The sequence below is a fragment of the Mesocricetus auratus genome, unplaced genomic scaffold (assembly GCF_017639785.1).
Source record: "Mesocricetus auratus isolate SY011 unplaced genomic scaffold, BCM_Maur_2.0 Super-Scaffold_100676, whole genome shotgun sequence".
Lineage (NCBI taxonomy): Eukaryota > Metazoa > Chordata > Mammalia > Rodentia > Cricetidae > Mesocricetus > Mesocricetus auratus.
The window spans coordinates 167304241-167319376 of record NW_024429266.1 but is presented as its reverse complement, the minus strand read 5'-3'; the positions used below and the strand labels follow the sequence as shown (position 1 = coordinate 167319376).

The window sequence follows — 15136 nt, the reverse complement described above, 5'->3', positions numbered from 1 at the left end:
TTTTTTGTCATCAATTTTTAGAATAACGTGAAACTGTTGGTCTGCTTAGGATCTTGTTCTGCCTTTACAAATCATTTGTTATTGCTATGGCTTGGAACTCTAGATATCATCAGGATCTCCCAGTTTACAAGAGTATAATCTGACCCAGCTGGGTGTACATTATTTTTATCCTGTGTTCATCATGCAAGATATATGCAGTATATTCTCCTCTTCACTTGTAGCAATGGATCATGTCTGAAGAAAATCATAGCAAAGATTTCTGAGCAAATGTTCTCAGACCATTTGTGTATGAACCAAAAGAGAGTTGAGTGCTGAAAGAATTAAGCAGAGGTACTATATTGTTTCTTGCTACACAGTGGACTCAGTAGATGACTTAGAACTTGATTCAAGCTTACTACTCACAAGACTGAGATTCTACTGATCATTAGGACCCCTTAAGGGAGAAAGTGTGGTCATGTAGAGCTCACTGAAGCTAATGCACAGGAAAAAGTCAAGGTTTCTCCTTAAGGAATGCGAGTTGCCAGAACAGACTCTGTGTAGTGTGAGTGGTACTCACGAGCCTCTTCTGTTCTCCGTTTCTCTGAGGGCCGGCTGGGCTCCCCAATGCCAATCACATTAGCTGCAACGGTGCGGAACTCATATTCAACCCAGGGGTTCAAACCCACCACAGTTGCTGTGAAGGTCTTCCCATCAACAAGTTCTGGAACTGAAAGATAATAAAAGGTGGGTGAGAAGGCTTAAGAGAATCCACTCAGCTCCACAAAGACATGGAGATGATTTTAGGAACATCTATCATCATCACCACCATCACCACCACGACTTCCAGGGAAGGCATTGTAGTTAGTTTGCTGGGATGATGATGAAGAGGTATGAACATATTTTACATCTATATCACAAATTCTAGACCGTGATTTCTTTTCTTTTCCTTTCCTTTCCCCTTTCTTCCTTCCTTCCTTCCTTCTTTTTTTATTTTTGCTTCTGCATTAGGCTCTTTTGTCATTGTGACAAATACTTGGGAGAAACAGTTTAAGAGAGATAAGGATTTATTTTGATTCATGATTTTAGTCAAAGGTTGGCTAGCTTCAATGCTTGGGGCTTGAAGGCAGGTAGAATATCTTGGTGGTGGGACCATAGTATCTCAGAGCTGGAAACCTCATGGTGTCTGAGAAACAGACAGGAAGCAGATAAGGAAAGGAAGCTCTTCAAAGGCATACCCCCAGTGACATACCACCTCCAGCTAGACCTGTCTCCTAAGGCTTTGTCACTTCCCAAACTAGTGCCAGTATCCTAGGACCAAGCTTTTATCATGACCCTTGGAGGGGGATTCCAAGTGCAAACCATGTAACACTGTTGTTACTATGAGTAGTAACAACACTTTTTATCATTTTTCACTCATTCTTATTAATAAATGCCATATTTTCTTTTTGTAATTTTTTGTCATTTCTCTTAGGTTTCAATCCTTTTCCAATCTCAACTCCTATCATTATTTCATTTTTTCCCACTGAGATGACATTTGAGGAAGAAATTAGACAAATAAGAGTTACTGCAAAGCAGGATACATACTCCTTTAGTTCTAAGGGATGACTATGCTGCTTTGATGTCTTAAAGCAGAAATAAATGTTAGGCTCAATTTTATGTTATTTATATAATCATGTTGTTATTTATCTAATTTTTACAATATTATATTTGTATTAATTTTTTGAGAATTCCATATAGTCTATTTTGATCACATTCACCCTCCCACCTCATCCCTTTAGTTTATCACACCTCATAAATGGTTTTCTGGCTGTAAACATTGACTTTCTGTGTATTCAAAGAGATGTTTTAAGAAGAAAGATAAGAAAAATGAATCATTGTCTTCACTCTGATAATCAACAGATCTCCATAGAACTTCATTTACCTCTTCTGTTAAAGAGGCACAGTAACAAACTTTTAGTGTGAATAAAATAATTTTGTTTTACTGTTAGAATAGCTATAAGGATTAGATACAGGCCTGGCATTACATAGCACATGTAGAAAACATGTGAAGTGTGAATAATATAGTAAAATAGCTTTGACCTTTGAAGACTTGGTGTTTTATGGTATCAGCAACTGGCATCTGATTTGAGTGAATTCATGTAACAAAGAGAGTGTGAGAATTACTTCACTGTAATGTATTACCTTCCCTGCCAGCTGCCTGCACCCTGCTTAGCTGTCTGAACCCCCAAATAACACACAAGGCACTATATTAATTATGAAGCTGTTGGTCATTTGCTTGGTTTCTTACTGGCTAGCTCTGGCTAAAGTATTTAACCCATAATTGCTAATCTAAATATTTCCATGTCTTTTACCGGAAGAAGGTCCAGGCATGTTACTTTTCCCGTATCCTACATGGTGACTCTGTGTGTCTCTTTCCCAGAATCCTCCTCAACAACTAGTTCCACCTATCTTGCTTCCCTTTTGGCCAACAGTGCTTTATTCAACAACCAATAAGATAAGCACATACACAGAAGGACTTCCCCATCACTTCACTATAATAATGGTGGACTGCTACTGATGGTAACAATAGTGTTATGGTTTGAGCTGGAAATCTCCCTGCAAAGGCAACACATGATAAAAGCTTGGCTAGGATACTGGCACTAGTTTGGGAAGTGACAAAGCCTTAGAAGGCAGATCTAGCTGGAGGTGGTATGTCACGGGGGATATACCTTTGAAGAGCATCCTGTCCTTATGTGATTCATGTCTCTGTTTCTCAGACACCATGAGGTTTCCAGATACCATGGTCCCACAACCAAGGGGTTTTACCCACCTTCCAGCCCCAAGCATTGAAGCAAGCCAATCTTCGACTAAAACCATGGATCAAAATAAATCTTTACCCTTCTTATTCTTCACAAAGACAAAGAGCCTAATACAGAAGCTGCAAAAGGAAAAGAAAGCACAGACTAGAATTTGTGAAACTGATTAAAACATTTCCATGCCTCTTCATCTCCAAATTAATATATGTACAAGTGGAGGCAGCAAGACAAAAGACTCTACAGAGTACTTAGATATTATATTCTTGACAACTGTGCATGAACTTTGCAAACACTGATTGTAGGCTTGCATTTTCCATTACTTTTCCAATATGGAACCCAGTGGTACAGAGGTCATTTTAGGTAATATATAGATCAGTGCATTTTATTTTTATAAATAGTTTCAAGCTTGTTAAGAAAATAAAAATACACATAACAGCATAGCAAATAATTCCATATTAGGTTTAGCAACAATAATGTAAGTTAGTGTGGAGGAAAACATTAAAGAAAGTAGAGTTGGCACATGTCTGGGTATCATTTGCCTCTATGTTGACCTAGATGTTTCCTGGCCTCTTCCATATTTCATTCAGACTTCATTATAGAAGCCTCATCCGACCTCAGCATGCAATATGGTACCTGTACTGACTGCTTGCCAGCCCACGGAGAATGGAGTCCTAGCTTGGATGACGTACATGGTGATGGGGCTGTGGTTGTCAGGTCCAGGTCTCCAAGAAAGCTGAGCAGTGGTGTCTGTGATTTCATCTATGGTTACAGCCTCTGGAGGACCTGGAGGACCTGGAAGAGAGCAAGGCATTCAGAATTGGACAGCATACTCAAATGTCCAAGTATAATAATCTACTCACTTGAATAGGGTACTGAGTTGCTCAATCATTTATTTAACTGCCTAAATATACACTCCATCACTGTTTCTGGAAAATCTTCTGGGTAACAAGAGCTCCACTCAACTTTGAAATTATAGCAAAGAACTGACACATGCCCCTTCCTTTTAGGGGTTCGCAGAATATAGGGGAAAACCACAAATAGGCAAACAAAGTGTTATAATGGAATGTCTTGATGTTAGGAGAGAATGCTGGCGTACTATCTGCCATCCTAACTGCATCTAGCTGCTGCATTAGCTTTCAGGCAGAGGGACCACAGTGAAAATGGTCAGTTCTCAAGTTATAAGATTGTCTCTCCTCTTCTTCAGAGAATTTCCAAAATGGGGCTGGAGTCTAATGTCCCTCTGGAAAAGTTTCTACAAGTCATACCTAAATTTTCTACTTATTTGCCTGATGGGTATAGCTTCCCTACTTCCATGTACTTAAACCATTGAAAGGGGAAGAAGTCATATTTAGGTGAAGGTCTTGAGATCATACAGAGAGGGACAGAAAACAATTAAGATGTGAAACATCAATGCAGGCAAAGACCCAGAACTTTGCTACTTGCCAGTATTAGAAGCTATGGCCAGGCAGTTAAATGCATTTTTTAAATGTAGCTTAAACATCACCCTGGAATAAAAGGGGATGATGAGAGGACATGGTGACAACCCTCATACTTGTTAGACAGATAAGGAGAGGTTCCCCAGAGGTGTTTTCTGATCTCCAGTTTAGCAATCAAAGATGTTCTCAAAAGACTACCGGGATGTGTCACAGGGACAAGGTAAAAAGGGGACCTCTTATGGAGTAGTGAAAAGTTCATGGAAATTCCCAAAGCAAGAGTTTCTTCTGAAATTTCACTCCTTCACCTTTATGAAAAACTCTGTATACTCTTTGCTTCTTTAAAAAAATCACTTTTATAGACTCACAGGTAAGTCTAAATGTATCTTCTTTCCCCCCACTCCCGAATGAAATGTCTGCAAATGTGTATGCTGGAGCTGTTTAATTTTCCATGGTGACATTTCAGCATGGCAGTCTAATGCCACCTAGACAGAGCTAAGGTAACCTCTGGTCTTTTACTCCTAATAAGCAGGTAAAATCCAGAAGACAGTGTATGCTCCTTTGTGTCTGGCGGCTTTCTCCTCCTTGTATTTCCACCCTTTTCTTTTATGAATGTTGTTGGAGAGTCTTTAGAATCTACCACACATAGAAAAGTTTTCCCTTTTAACAGCTCCAAGAATTGAATCAGTAACAAGTATCTGAACCCCTTTGTGGCTGCTGTGTAGGGAGAAAACGAAGGGGAGACATGGACCTGCCTCTGGGTGTGGTTTCTCTTACTCTTTATCTTCCTGTCACCTAAACCCACCAGTGCATGGCTGTGCTCTTGGGAAGTGTTGACTTCGTTTTAGTGTTGACTTCGTTTTAGCCAAACTGAACTTCCTTTAAAAAAAAAGTCCACTGAACAAACTGTAGCATGTTTTTGTCACAAGGCAAGGACAGCTATCTTGATGTTGGTGTCTGCTTTTTGCTCAGGGAAGGGAGGCCCTGCTAGTGGCCACAAGATGGTTGCAGAGTAAGTAAAGTCGATGATTAAAGTTTCAGGGAATTAAAGGGAAAACTTTTACAGAGTAGCAAAATGCGTTTCCATCTCCCCACTGCAATGTGCATAAAAGATGCAATGACAGAGCAAGAGGAGATAAAATGAAAGATTGTGGTTTTAAATGTCATATTAATTTATTGGCCTTATTAACCGATTAGGCTAGACTTTCTTTTAGATTGTGTTTGCAAATTCCTCTTGGTATCCAATGCTATTTTCTGTGAAATGAAGTATACAATATCATTTAAGAACTTCAAATTCTACTGATTTAAATATTTATTAGTCTAATTTATTGGTTTTTAAACTGCTGATCTGAACATTATCCTAATTAAATAGAGGATAAATTACCAGCAACAGAATTCTTTTGTCCCTAAGGGGAGAGCAGATCAGCTCTGGTGTGTTTCTAAAAGCTAAACAAACACATTTCTGTAGGTTACTCTATGGGCAGGCAGATATACCAAACTTGAGAATATAATTTTAATTTTTTAATATAACCTTTCTTTACTGCATGACTTATGTTCTTTTTAGACAATTGTCAAGTGACTAAAGCAATCATAATGGGAATGCATTTTTTTTTCTTTAACCTTTCTTGACAATTGAGTTGCTAATTGCTCTGCATTTCCCCTCACATCTGTCTGGGGTATACAGAAATACTTGGGATTGATTCCCAAAAGATCTCATTTCCTGTGTGTTCAGATTGACCCTGACTCCAAATCTGATCCAGGGTTTGCATTTTAGGTTCAGGGGGCTGATCAAATAATCCCATTACCAACATTTAGGAATTCTGATGAATGAGTTTGGGGGCATGAGATTATATTGATGCTCTGGGTTGGTTTTTATTTGTTTGGCAGAGTTGGGTGTGGAGCCCAAGGCTTCAATGTATGCTCTGTAAATGCTATACCATGGAGTTATACCATCAGCCTGATTGTCAGTTTATGACTTTAAAAAACTCCTGTTGGGTACATAGGTTCCAAAAGTTTTTAATTTTTTCCCCTTCTTTTGATGGGCTAAAGATGGCTGGGTGGTTAAGAACACTGGCTGTTCTGCCATACCCATGTTTAATTCTCAGAATACATATTGCAACCTACAACCATCTCTTATGCCAAACTCTGGGGATCTACCACCCTCTTTTGACATCCACAAGTACTGCACAAACATGGCACATAGATATATGAAGACAAAATTCCCATTCACATGAAATAAATGACAATCCCCCTTTTCTTTTTGCTGTTGGTTGAGGTGGTGGCACACATCTGTAATCCAAGCATTTGAACAACTGAGGCAAGAAGGTTGTGAGTTTGAAGCCACCCTGAACTATGCAACCTTCTCTCTCTCTCTCTCTCTCTCTCTCTCTCTCTCTCTCTCTCTCTCTCTCTCTCTCTCTCTCTCCTTGGTTTTTTGATACAGGGTTTCTCAGTATTGCTTTGGAGGTAACCTCCTCTCTTTAAGAAAAGAAAAAATCTTAAAAACCTTAAATTTCTTTTATAAACTGGAATTTTCTTCAGCTAGGAGACACATTCAGAGTTGTCATAGCTGAAAGGTTTAACTTAGTTACTGTCAGTACTGCTAAGAGTCTCACCAAGGCTTTATTCTATACAAAGTGCCTCTCTATTTGCTACATTCCAAGCAAGCACTTCCTTATCAAGCCACATTTTAAAGTCAGGACAGCTTTGTCAGAACACAGTACAGGAATGGAGTTGTATGAGAATTCTGAATGCTTGTGAGAAAACAAGAGTCTTGCCACCTCAGTTTCTTCAAATCACTGAACTGTTCTTGGAATATGTTTTCCTGCTCCTCCCATGTTTGGCCAAGAAAAGTGAGTTTACTTTAGATTTCTCATTATTGCTTGCAGATGGTATTCAATTAAACATTTACATGCCTCTATGGAAAGATATTTTTTTGCTACATGTGGCATGTCCTTATGGTTGTTTACAGCTTGAACTCATGAAACCCTTAGGTGACTTTTTAAAAAAGATTTATTTATTTTGTATACAGTGTTCTGTCTACATAATGAGATCTGGTGCCAGAAGAGGGCACCAGATCTCATTATGGATTGCTGTGAACCTCCATGTGGGTGCCGGGATTTGAGCTCAGGACATCTGGAAGAACAGCCAGTACTCTTAACTTCTGATCCATCTCTCCAGCCCTAGGTGACTTTTTTAACCCCCAGAGTATATGTTGTCTGATGCTCTGAATAAAATTGGCTATTGCACAACACTTTAGTCTGCCTCATTTTTCAGCTCCATTCTCTCCGATCCCATGACCACCATGATGGTAAACACAACTCTAATCATTTTGGGAAAATCGGAGTTTTCTTAGGCCTCTGTTATACCACTAGTCTAAAACACTAATGTGGTTCAGTCCAGAAGGAATACAAAACAGTAAATTGGATCGCCTTTATAATTAATTATTTTGGTTAACCTATGGTTATTCTAGAGCATCCTGTCAACTCAGTAGTCATAATTGGGACCTTTAATAGGAGTTCTTTTCAGTAGGAGAACTGAACCTACTTGATGGGGGAAGCCCTTCTGTGTATATGTCTCTCTTTGGTTAATGAATAAAGCACTGTTGGCCAATAGGGAAGCAAGATAGGTGGGACTAGGAGTCGAGGAGGATTCTGGGAAACAGAGGCACAGTCAGTCACGATGTAGGATGCCAGAGGAGTAAGAGGTCCAGACCCTTTCTCTGGTAAGAGAAGACCATATGGAAATACTCAGATTAGAAGTTATGGGTTAATAATTAAGTCAGAGATAGCCAATAAGAAACCAAGCCAACAGCCAACAGCTTCATAATTAATATAGTGTTTTGTGTGTTATTTGGGAGAAGAGACAGCTCAGGACCCAGGAGACTGGTGGGAAGACTACACGTTATACCTACTCAATGCTCTTTCTGGTTATCCATCTTTTACGAAAAAGCACATATTTGGAAAACTATAAACTGTTAACCACTGTGCTCAATGGTTAGCTTATGCCTTCCTTTTTAACCTAATTCAAAACCACTGAGGTTATACGTTGCTGTGGTAGAGTACATACCATAGAAACATTGAAAGGGCAAAAAACAAGCAATAAATAAACAAAAATAAAAGTCCAATACCTCTTACAATCAGGTCGGCGGCAGCAGTGAGTTTGTCCACACTTGTTTGGACCATGCAGACATATTTCCCAGCATGCTTCAGTTGAATGTTTCGGATCATCAAATCACCAGCTGAATCCTGCTGATAAAGTAGAGGAAAGTGGCTACAATTACTTTTTAATGAGCCCTAAATATCATTATCACATGAAGGACACTATGACTAATGGATTTATTTTATACCGGTTGATGAAAACATTAGTGATGCAAGCCATGGCTGTTAAAACTATGTGAGCCAGCCTAAGAGATAAGAACACCACTGTTTTCAGAGAGCTTATCTTCCATAGGAGCTCAGGTGTCTGGATCAGTCTGCTATCCCTGCTGGCATCACTCAAAGCTACACAATGTGGTTTTTGATTGAGCCTTATATGTTCCCTTCAGCATGCTTTCAGCCTATTGCCTGTGCTTGCATTCTGAGACTTTGACATTCTATATTTGGAAAGTGGAGGCAAATCTATGTTTAGAGGCATCTGCATTTTTTCTGCAGAACCCTGTCTTGCAGCCAACGTTTTGATTGCTCTCAGGTTTGAATTAAAGGATTTTGAAGGCCAGACTCTCTAAGGAACTCTTGAATCATCTAGTGTGGAATAGTGCTAATTTGTTTTCTAAATGCCAAATACATGTTTTATTAGCAGATGAATGGGACTAATTACACCCGAGTATGGACGCCTGTGTGCCCCACAACCATTTCAACACTGCTCACCAGAAAATGACTTATCGTAAATACAAAGTGATCACTCCACTAGACTGCTCCACCTTTGAGTTTACTGCCTGGATATTGAGAAGCTTGGAGAATAAAGCAGTGTTACCATCATCCAATTTCAGCAGGAAGTGATCCTAAGAAAACAACGCCCCTTTTCCCTACTGTTGGCTTTAAGGGATAGTATTCACCTGCATAGGGTTGGTTTAGTTGTTTAGGGTTGGGTAGGGAAGGTGATGTTCAGACTTAGGTATATCTTTTAGATAAGTTTAAAGATATGATGGGAAAAGTATGGTTAAGATGAGATATAGGTAGATTAACATATTTTCTAGTGAACTCACTTTAGCAACTGTTAGCTATAGATAACTTAAATTGTTAGATTATTTTATGTTGACTATTTAGGGTCTTCTTTCTGTTTACGATGTTTTGCACACAAATATAAAACTATCTTGATGCATATACATTTTGTATATTGATATAACAGGATATTTTATCATATTGCACTTAGTAGTTCTAGTCAAGACATTTCAGTTCTATCTCTATTATTGAGGATTATATATATATATATGTATATAGTTACATTTATTGAAGTCATTGTCCTGGTTAAATTATTTTGGGATGCTTTAGCCATTGTATAACTGTGTTTTTGAGAATTACAAACTATTACCACCCACATTTCTTATCTATGATATTAGTCAGACAAAGATATTTGATCTTCAAACACTTCACAGACCTGCAGAATATGGCATTTAAATGTTTTAATATCAGTACTCCATGAGACACAATTGCTCCTGACAGCACCAAGCTATTCCTGAGAAAATGTTAAGCACTGATGTCATGCCTTCTGGAATCCATTCTCTCCTTGGCTAATGACCTCCTGGGCAAAGAACTGTCCCCACCTTAACTGCTGACTTTGGACATGCTGTCCTACTATGCTTGTAGGAGGTAACCTTAGAAGACTGCTGAAATTTGCCAAGTCAGGGTAAGACAGCCTTTCTACCTCCCTGCTTCTGTGTTGGTCACTTGGATACTCTAGGCCTTAGCCAAAGCTGGTTACCCCTACACTGCTGTGAAACTTTGGGTGATTCTCCAGATAGCCTGCTGTTTCTGTCTTCACTGCACCTTTTGGAAGTTGCTCGCCTGCACTTCCTGCCTACCCTAGTATTGTTTATCTTCCTTCTCAGGTCTTTGATGAGGTTGAAGATTAGACTGTCACAATTATCACTCTCTCTTCCTAGATAGAAATGTTAGGTACAAGACTTAAACTTTCCATCTTAGGACAGCTCTATAGTAATCTCTGTGATGCCTTTACCCTAGGACTGGATATGTAGTTCTTGCCATTTGCTTCTGTTGCTTCACTGGCAATAGGTCTTAAGTGTGTTTGTTCTTACTTTTCCTTCTCCTAGAACATATGAAGTTTTGTATCAAGCCTAAACCTTTTTCTTTAGACTAAAAGTTGAATTGTAATGAGATATCTATCCTGCCCACACCTGTAACGCTGACAACAGCGTGGTCACAGATGCGGACCAGACAGAGAGTGAGTATTAGGTCTGAGGTCTAGGCACATGGCTCTCTCTGGTGTGCAGTTGGGTCACAGGGAGCAGCCTGTGCAGATCCTGGGGGCAGGAATCTGTGGTGGCCATTTGCCTTTTGTGTAAGTGACAACTCGCCGAAATAAATTATATTTAACCTATATTTGAGGCTAGTCCCATGAATCCATGCCTCTGCAGTGGGTTAGACTAGAAATGATTCCTTCTTTCTGAACCCAAACTACAAAACAGGAAGTTGGCAGAGACTTTGAAGTTGCTATTCCTCCAAAGAGCACTGATAATTAATGACACATGGTAGGAATTTGTATACATCCTGAACTTTCTAAATGCTTTAGTTATGTTAATACACTCAATTCCCACATCGTCTATGAAGCAGGTAGCTTATTTACAGATGATAAAACTCTAACACAAAGAGGGTAGGCAACTTTCTATAAGCTATATGTAGCAAAATACAGTTCCAACTACTGTTATTTTCTGTGTGTATGCATATGTATGTATATATGTACACATGTGTATACATTGGTGTATATGCTAGTTTGTGTATGTGGTGGGTACATGTGGAGAATATAACTTCAGGTGTCATTCCTCGGGCATTGCATACATTGTTATTTGATACAAGTTCTCTTGTTTGCCTAAAACTTGCCAAGTAGATGAGACTGTCTGATAAATAAACCCAGGGGATTTGCCTATCTCTATTTCCTTGGCATTAGGATTACAAGCATATTCCACCATGTCTCATATGAATTCTGGGGGATTGAAATTAGGCTCTGTGCTCAGCAGACCTGCATTTACCACTGATCCACCTCCCAGACCCAACCCTTGTTAGTGATAATAATTATATAGTCCCCTCTAGGGGAGAAATTAGCCCTATTTGACAACAACATGCTAGCCAGGCTATCGTGGCACACACCTTAAATCCCAGCAGTCAGAAGGCAGTGGCAGGCAGATGGATATCTGTGAATTTAAGGGCAGCTTGGTCTACATAGTGGATTTCAGCATTCCAGGGCAGTGAGCCTTACACAGAGAAACCCTGACTCAAAAAACAAAAACACAAAACAAAAAACCAGCAAAAGAAAGAAAGGAAGAAAGGAAGGAAGGAAGCAAGCAAGAAAGCAACAAGTCCCAAATCCTCTTGGTTTCTTTTGTTTCAGTAAAACAGGTCACACTTATATTTACTGAGACAAGGAAAAAGTCACAAGTGCCAATTGCTGTAAGTAGGATTAGAAGAAATACAAGAGTATGTCCTGAAGGCAGAGTTGTAGTTTGGAGACCTAGTTGTTTGGGACCCATCCCTGCTGTGTGATTTCATCTAAGTTTCTTAATCTGTCTGCCTCTCAGCTTATTGACCTTTCAAAGATGGATGCCTTCCCTACTGTGCCATGGCATGAGAATCAAAAGAGACTGGATACCTATGTGAAATCCCTTCGCAGACTATGAAGCATGGAGTAAATTTAAACTCGTCTTAGTGATGGCCATGATCAATTTTCTTTGTGAAACAATCATGTCAAAGACCTTAAATCTAATTCAAGAAGAGTTGAGATCTTTGTTATCTGAAAGTTCTTTTATTTATAACACTGGTGTTCTCATCCAGTTCTGCTATATACTGATCACATCTCAGTATAAAAAAAATGGGAAAATAATTACCAACCTATTTCATAGAGTTTCTGAGAGGATTGAGGATCTAATATATAATAAGATGATTGATAAATGATTAGGTACCTGACAAGTAATAGGAATCTGTATTATGAACCTAAAATAGTTGTATGTTGGGGCTTTCAATAGAGATGTAAATAAAAACTAAGCCTCATAATGGAAATGTGCAGAGGAGGTGGGAAACCATATTGATTTTAAAGTGGATGACATATTTACTTTAAAATGGAAGCCATATTGATTTTAAGGCAGGAGCTATGTTGATTTTAAGGTGGACATTATATTGGCACTAAGGAAATATTTACCCCTTCTCAGTGATTCATTCTATTCACTAGGGGATGAGCGTCAAAGAAACTTACTTCAGCACATAGCAACCTACTTTCACAACTTTGTGGTTGTGACAAAGAGTGTGTCTAGCTCTTCTTAAATTTTAGTGAAATTTATAGCTTTAAAATCAAACTGAAAAAAGTTTTAAATTAAGTAATGAAGTAAACGTCTCACAGTGAGGCTGTTCTTTCCTTAGAAATACCCAGATCAAACGGTTACTATGGTCTACATTTATGCTACTATCAAACAGTACAAAAGATTTGCAGTATATTTAACCCCTACTCCAGCTTTTGTCTCTGTTCTCTTTCTGAAAGAGCACTGGAGGGCACAAGAGACCAATAAAACAACAACTTTCCAAGAAAACCAAATAGGCTGAACCTATCCACCATTATTTCTTATGCTGACTCGGAAAGCACAAACTAAAATGGGTCAGAGCTCATCATGGCATGTACTTATCTCCTCAACCGTGACATACTAACATGAACATGGGTGACACTGGTGGCTAATCTACTTCCTTCTCTTTGTTTGTAGTAGTTGATCATGGGGACAGAACTAGTTGTGCACAGGAGAGAAGCATTTCTCAAATGAAAAGCAAATGAAAGCAATTGTTTGGGTCTTAATTTTAATTCTTTTACACAAGGTCTTTTTATTGAAATCAAGGTGAGCTATACATCACTATATAGCCAAAAGTTGTCTACTCAGCCCCCCTTTTTTTTACAGGTGTATGCCACTACAGACAGTTGAATGAGAGCACTTCTGTGGATGCTAAGTATTCCTCTGTCCTTTGTTCCATTAAGATGCTTCTCTCTGCATCTCAGGTGAAATGATACATAGTGGCTACTAGGTCTCATTGGCCAGGGATCATTTTTAGACATCAATAAACAATCCATTAAAATTAACTACTGCTCATCAAATTCTCTGGGATCACACTTTTTATATTGACTTGCCTACAAAGTTGGTTTTAAAGTGAAAAGCTGCTGTTCAGTTTAGTTGATGAAGGGTTTTTCTTAATGTATACTGTTCTGTTATTACAATTAATATTACTTTTCTTTCAGAGTATACGACTATCAGAGTTTTAAAAGTATTTCTTTTGTGATAGGTATGGGGCTAAGTATATTTTTAGACTTTAAAGTATTTGATATCACCAATGCTTCAGTGAAGTAGATTCTCTCTCACTAAGTTGGGCTACATGAAAGAGGTTCAGCATGGTTAATCATGGCAATGTCATCCAGCCTTACTCAACCAATATTCCAGGAGAGAATTCCTAATGAATAGAGGCATCCACTGGTGTAATGCATTAACTCTTCTCCTGTGTATGCAAAGTAATAACATCCTTGGGAGAATTGAGAGAACAGCCATTCAGATATCATTTGGTGTTCTGCAACTCACACTCTAACAAACTAAGCATGCATATAATGGATAGAATATTACAACATTTAGGGGGAAAATATATCCCATGGAAGGAGTTGTTAACTTTAGGGCATATACTCCACCTAACGCGATACATACACATGAGATAAGACTGGAAAAATCAGTAACTCCTATTCCTATGGCAGTTGAGGAAGAAAAGGACTTTTCAAATCATAGTCCCAGTTTTATACTCTGGTATTTTCTGATTAGGCCTTCCCAGAAAGTGGTCATCAGAGTGAATACTCATCACCAGTGGCAATGTAGAGCTGTGATAATGCAGAAAAACAATAGCTGGAAAAGTTTCTGATAGACACACTTATTTTTCTAGATTTAACCTTGTCTTGGCACATATTCAATGATAATATATATTGTACTGAAGAAGAAGGCATTTCAAAAATTGAAGCATTTGGATTCAGACTCCAAGGAGATGATTAATAACAGTATATTTGCAGAATCAAGAGAACAACTTTATGATAATGAGTCTTCTATAAGAGCCCATAAGGAAACTATATTTAAAATACTTTATTAACTGTTTGGTGTCATTTCATATGATATGGGAGTGGAGCCTGATCTGTGAAGACAGATCAGCCATGCCATTTAGCAGATGTAGAGAAAAGGCCCTCCATATATCTCCAAGGAACCTTAGATTCATTCTTCACACACAGCAGGTTTGTTTGCATGATATGTAAGACATCATTTACTTCATAATTTATCCAGAAAGGAACAGGAATTAACCTAGAGTTCTGTGAAATAAAATGCTTCAATGACAACTTTACATATGTTTCCAAGTTAATCTAAAAAAGTTAATTTCAGTCAGTTTACAGAACTTTTGGTGTGCTGTTTCCTATGGGTAGTACGACATTGATACTTACCCCTCCAACTCTTTCAAAGTGGTCTCCATCTTTGTCAAAGTCTATCAAGTGTCCGTTAAATGACCAAGTAAACACAATGTCCAGGGAGTGATCATGTGTCACCTGACATGGAAGAACAATGCTTTCTCCAACAGTGACATCCATGCTGGAAGGGGGAACCATAACTTTTGTTGGATCTGGAATTGAAAAAAAAAGGCTGTGTAGTAAAGTGTTCTCCTTTAATACCCATGGAAAGCCCTAAATGTAATCTCCAGA

The 15136-nt window shown here is 38.6% G+C and overlaps 1 protein-coding gene across 8 annotated transcripts in view; it reads right to left on the bottom strand.

The window, feature by feature from the left end:
* Cntn4 (contactin 4) overlaps nucleotides 1–15136 on the bottom strand; it is a 1002315-nt gene that overhangs the window by 19166 nt on the left and 968013 nt on the right. For 7 of the 8 annotated variants that reach the window (XM_040739337.1, XM_040739329.1, XM_040739333.1 and 4 more), the window contains 4 exons: nucleotides 14882–15057; nucleotides 8337–8457; nucleotides 3408–3566; nucleotides 557–706 (listed from right to left, as the gene is read on the bottom strand). In XM_040739337.1, the coding sequence (XP_040595271.1) occupies nucleotides 557–706; nucleotides 3408–3566; nucleotides 8337–8457; nucleotides 14882–15057 (606 nt within the window). The remainder of the gene's footprint in view (nucleotides 1–556; nucleotides 707–3407; nucleotides 3567–8336; nucleotides 8458–14881; nucleotides 15058–15136) is intronic. The other variant, XM_040739331.1, reaches the window with a different exon arrangement.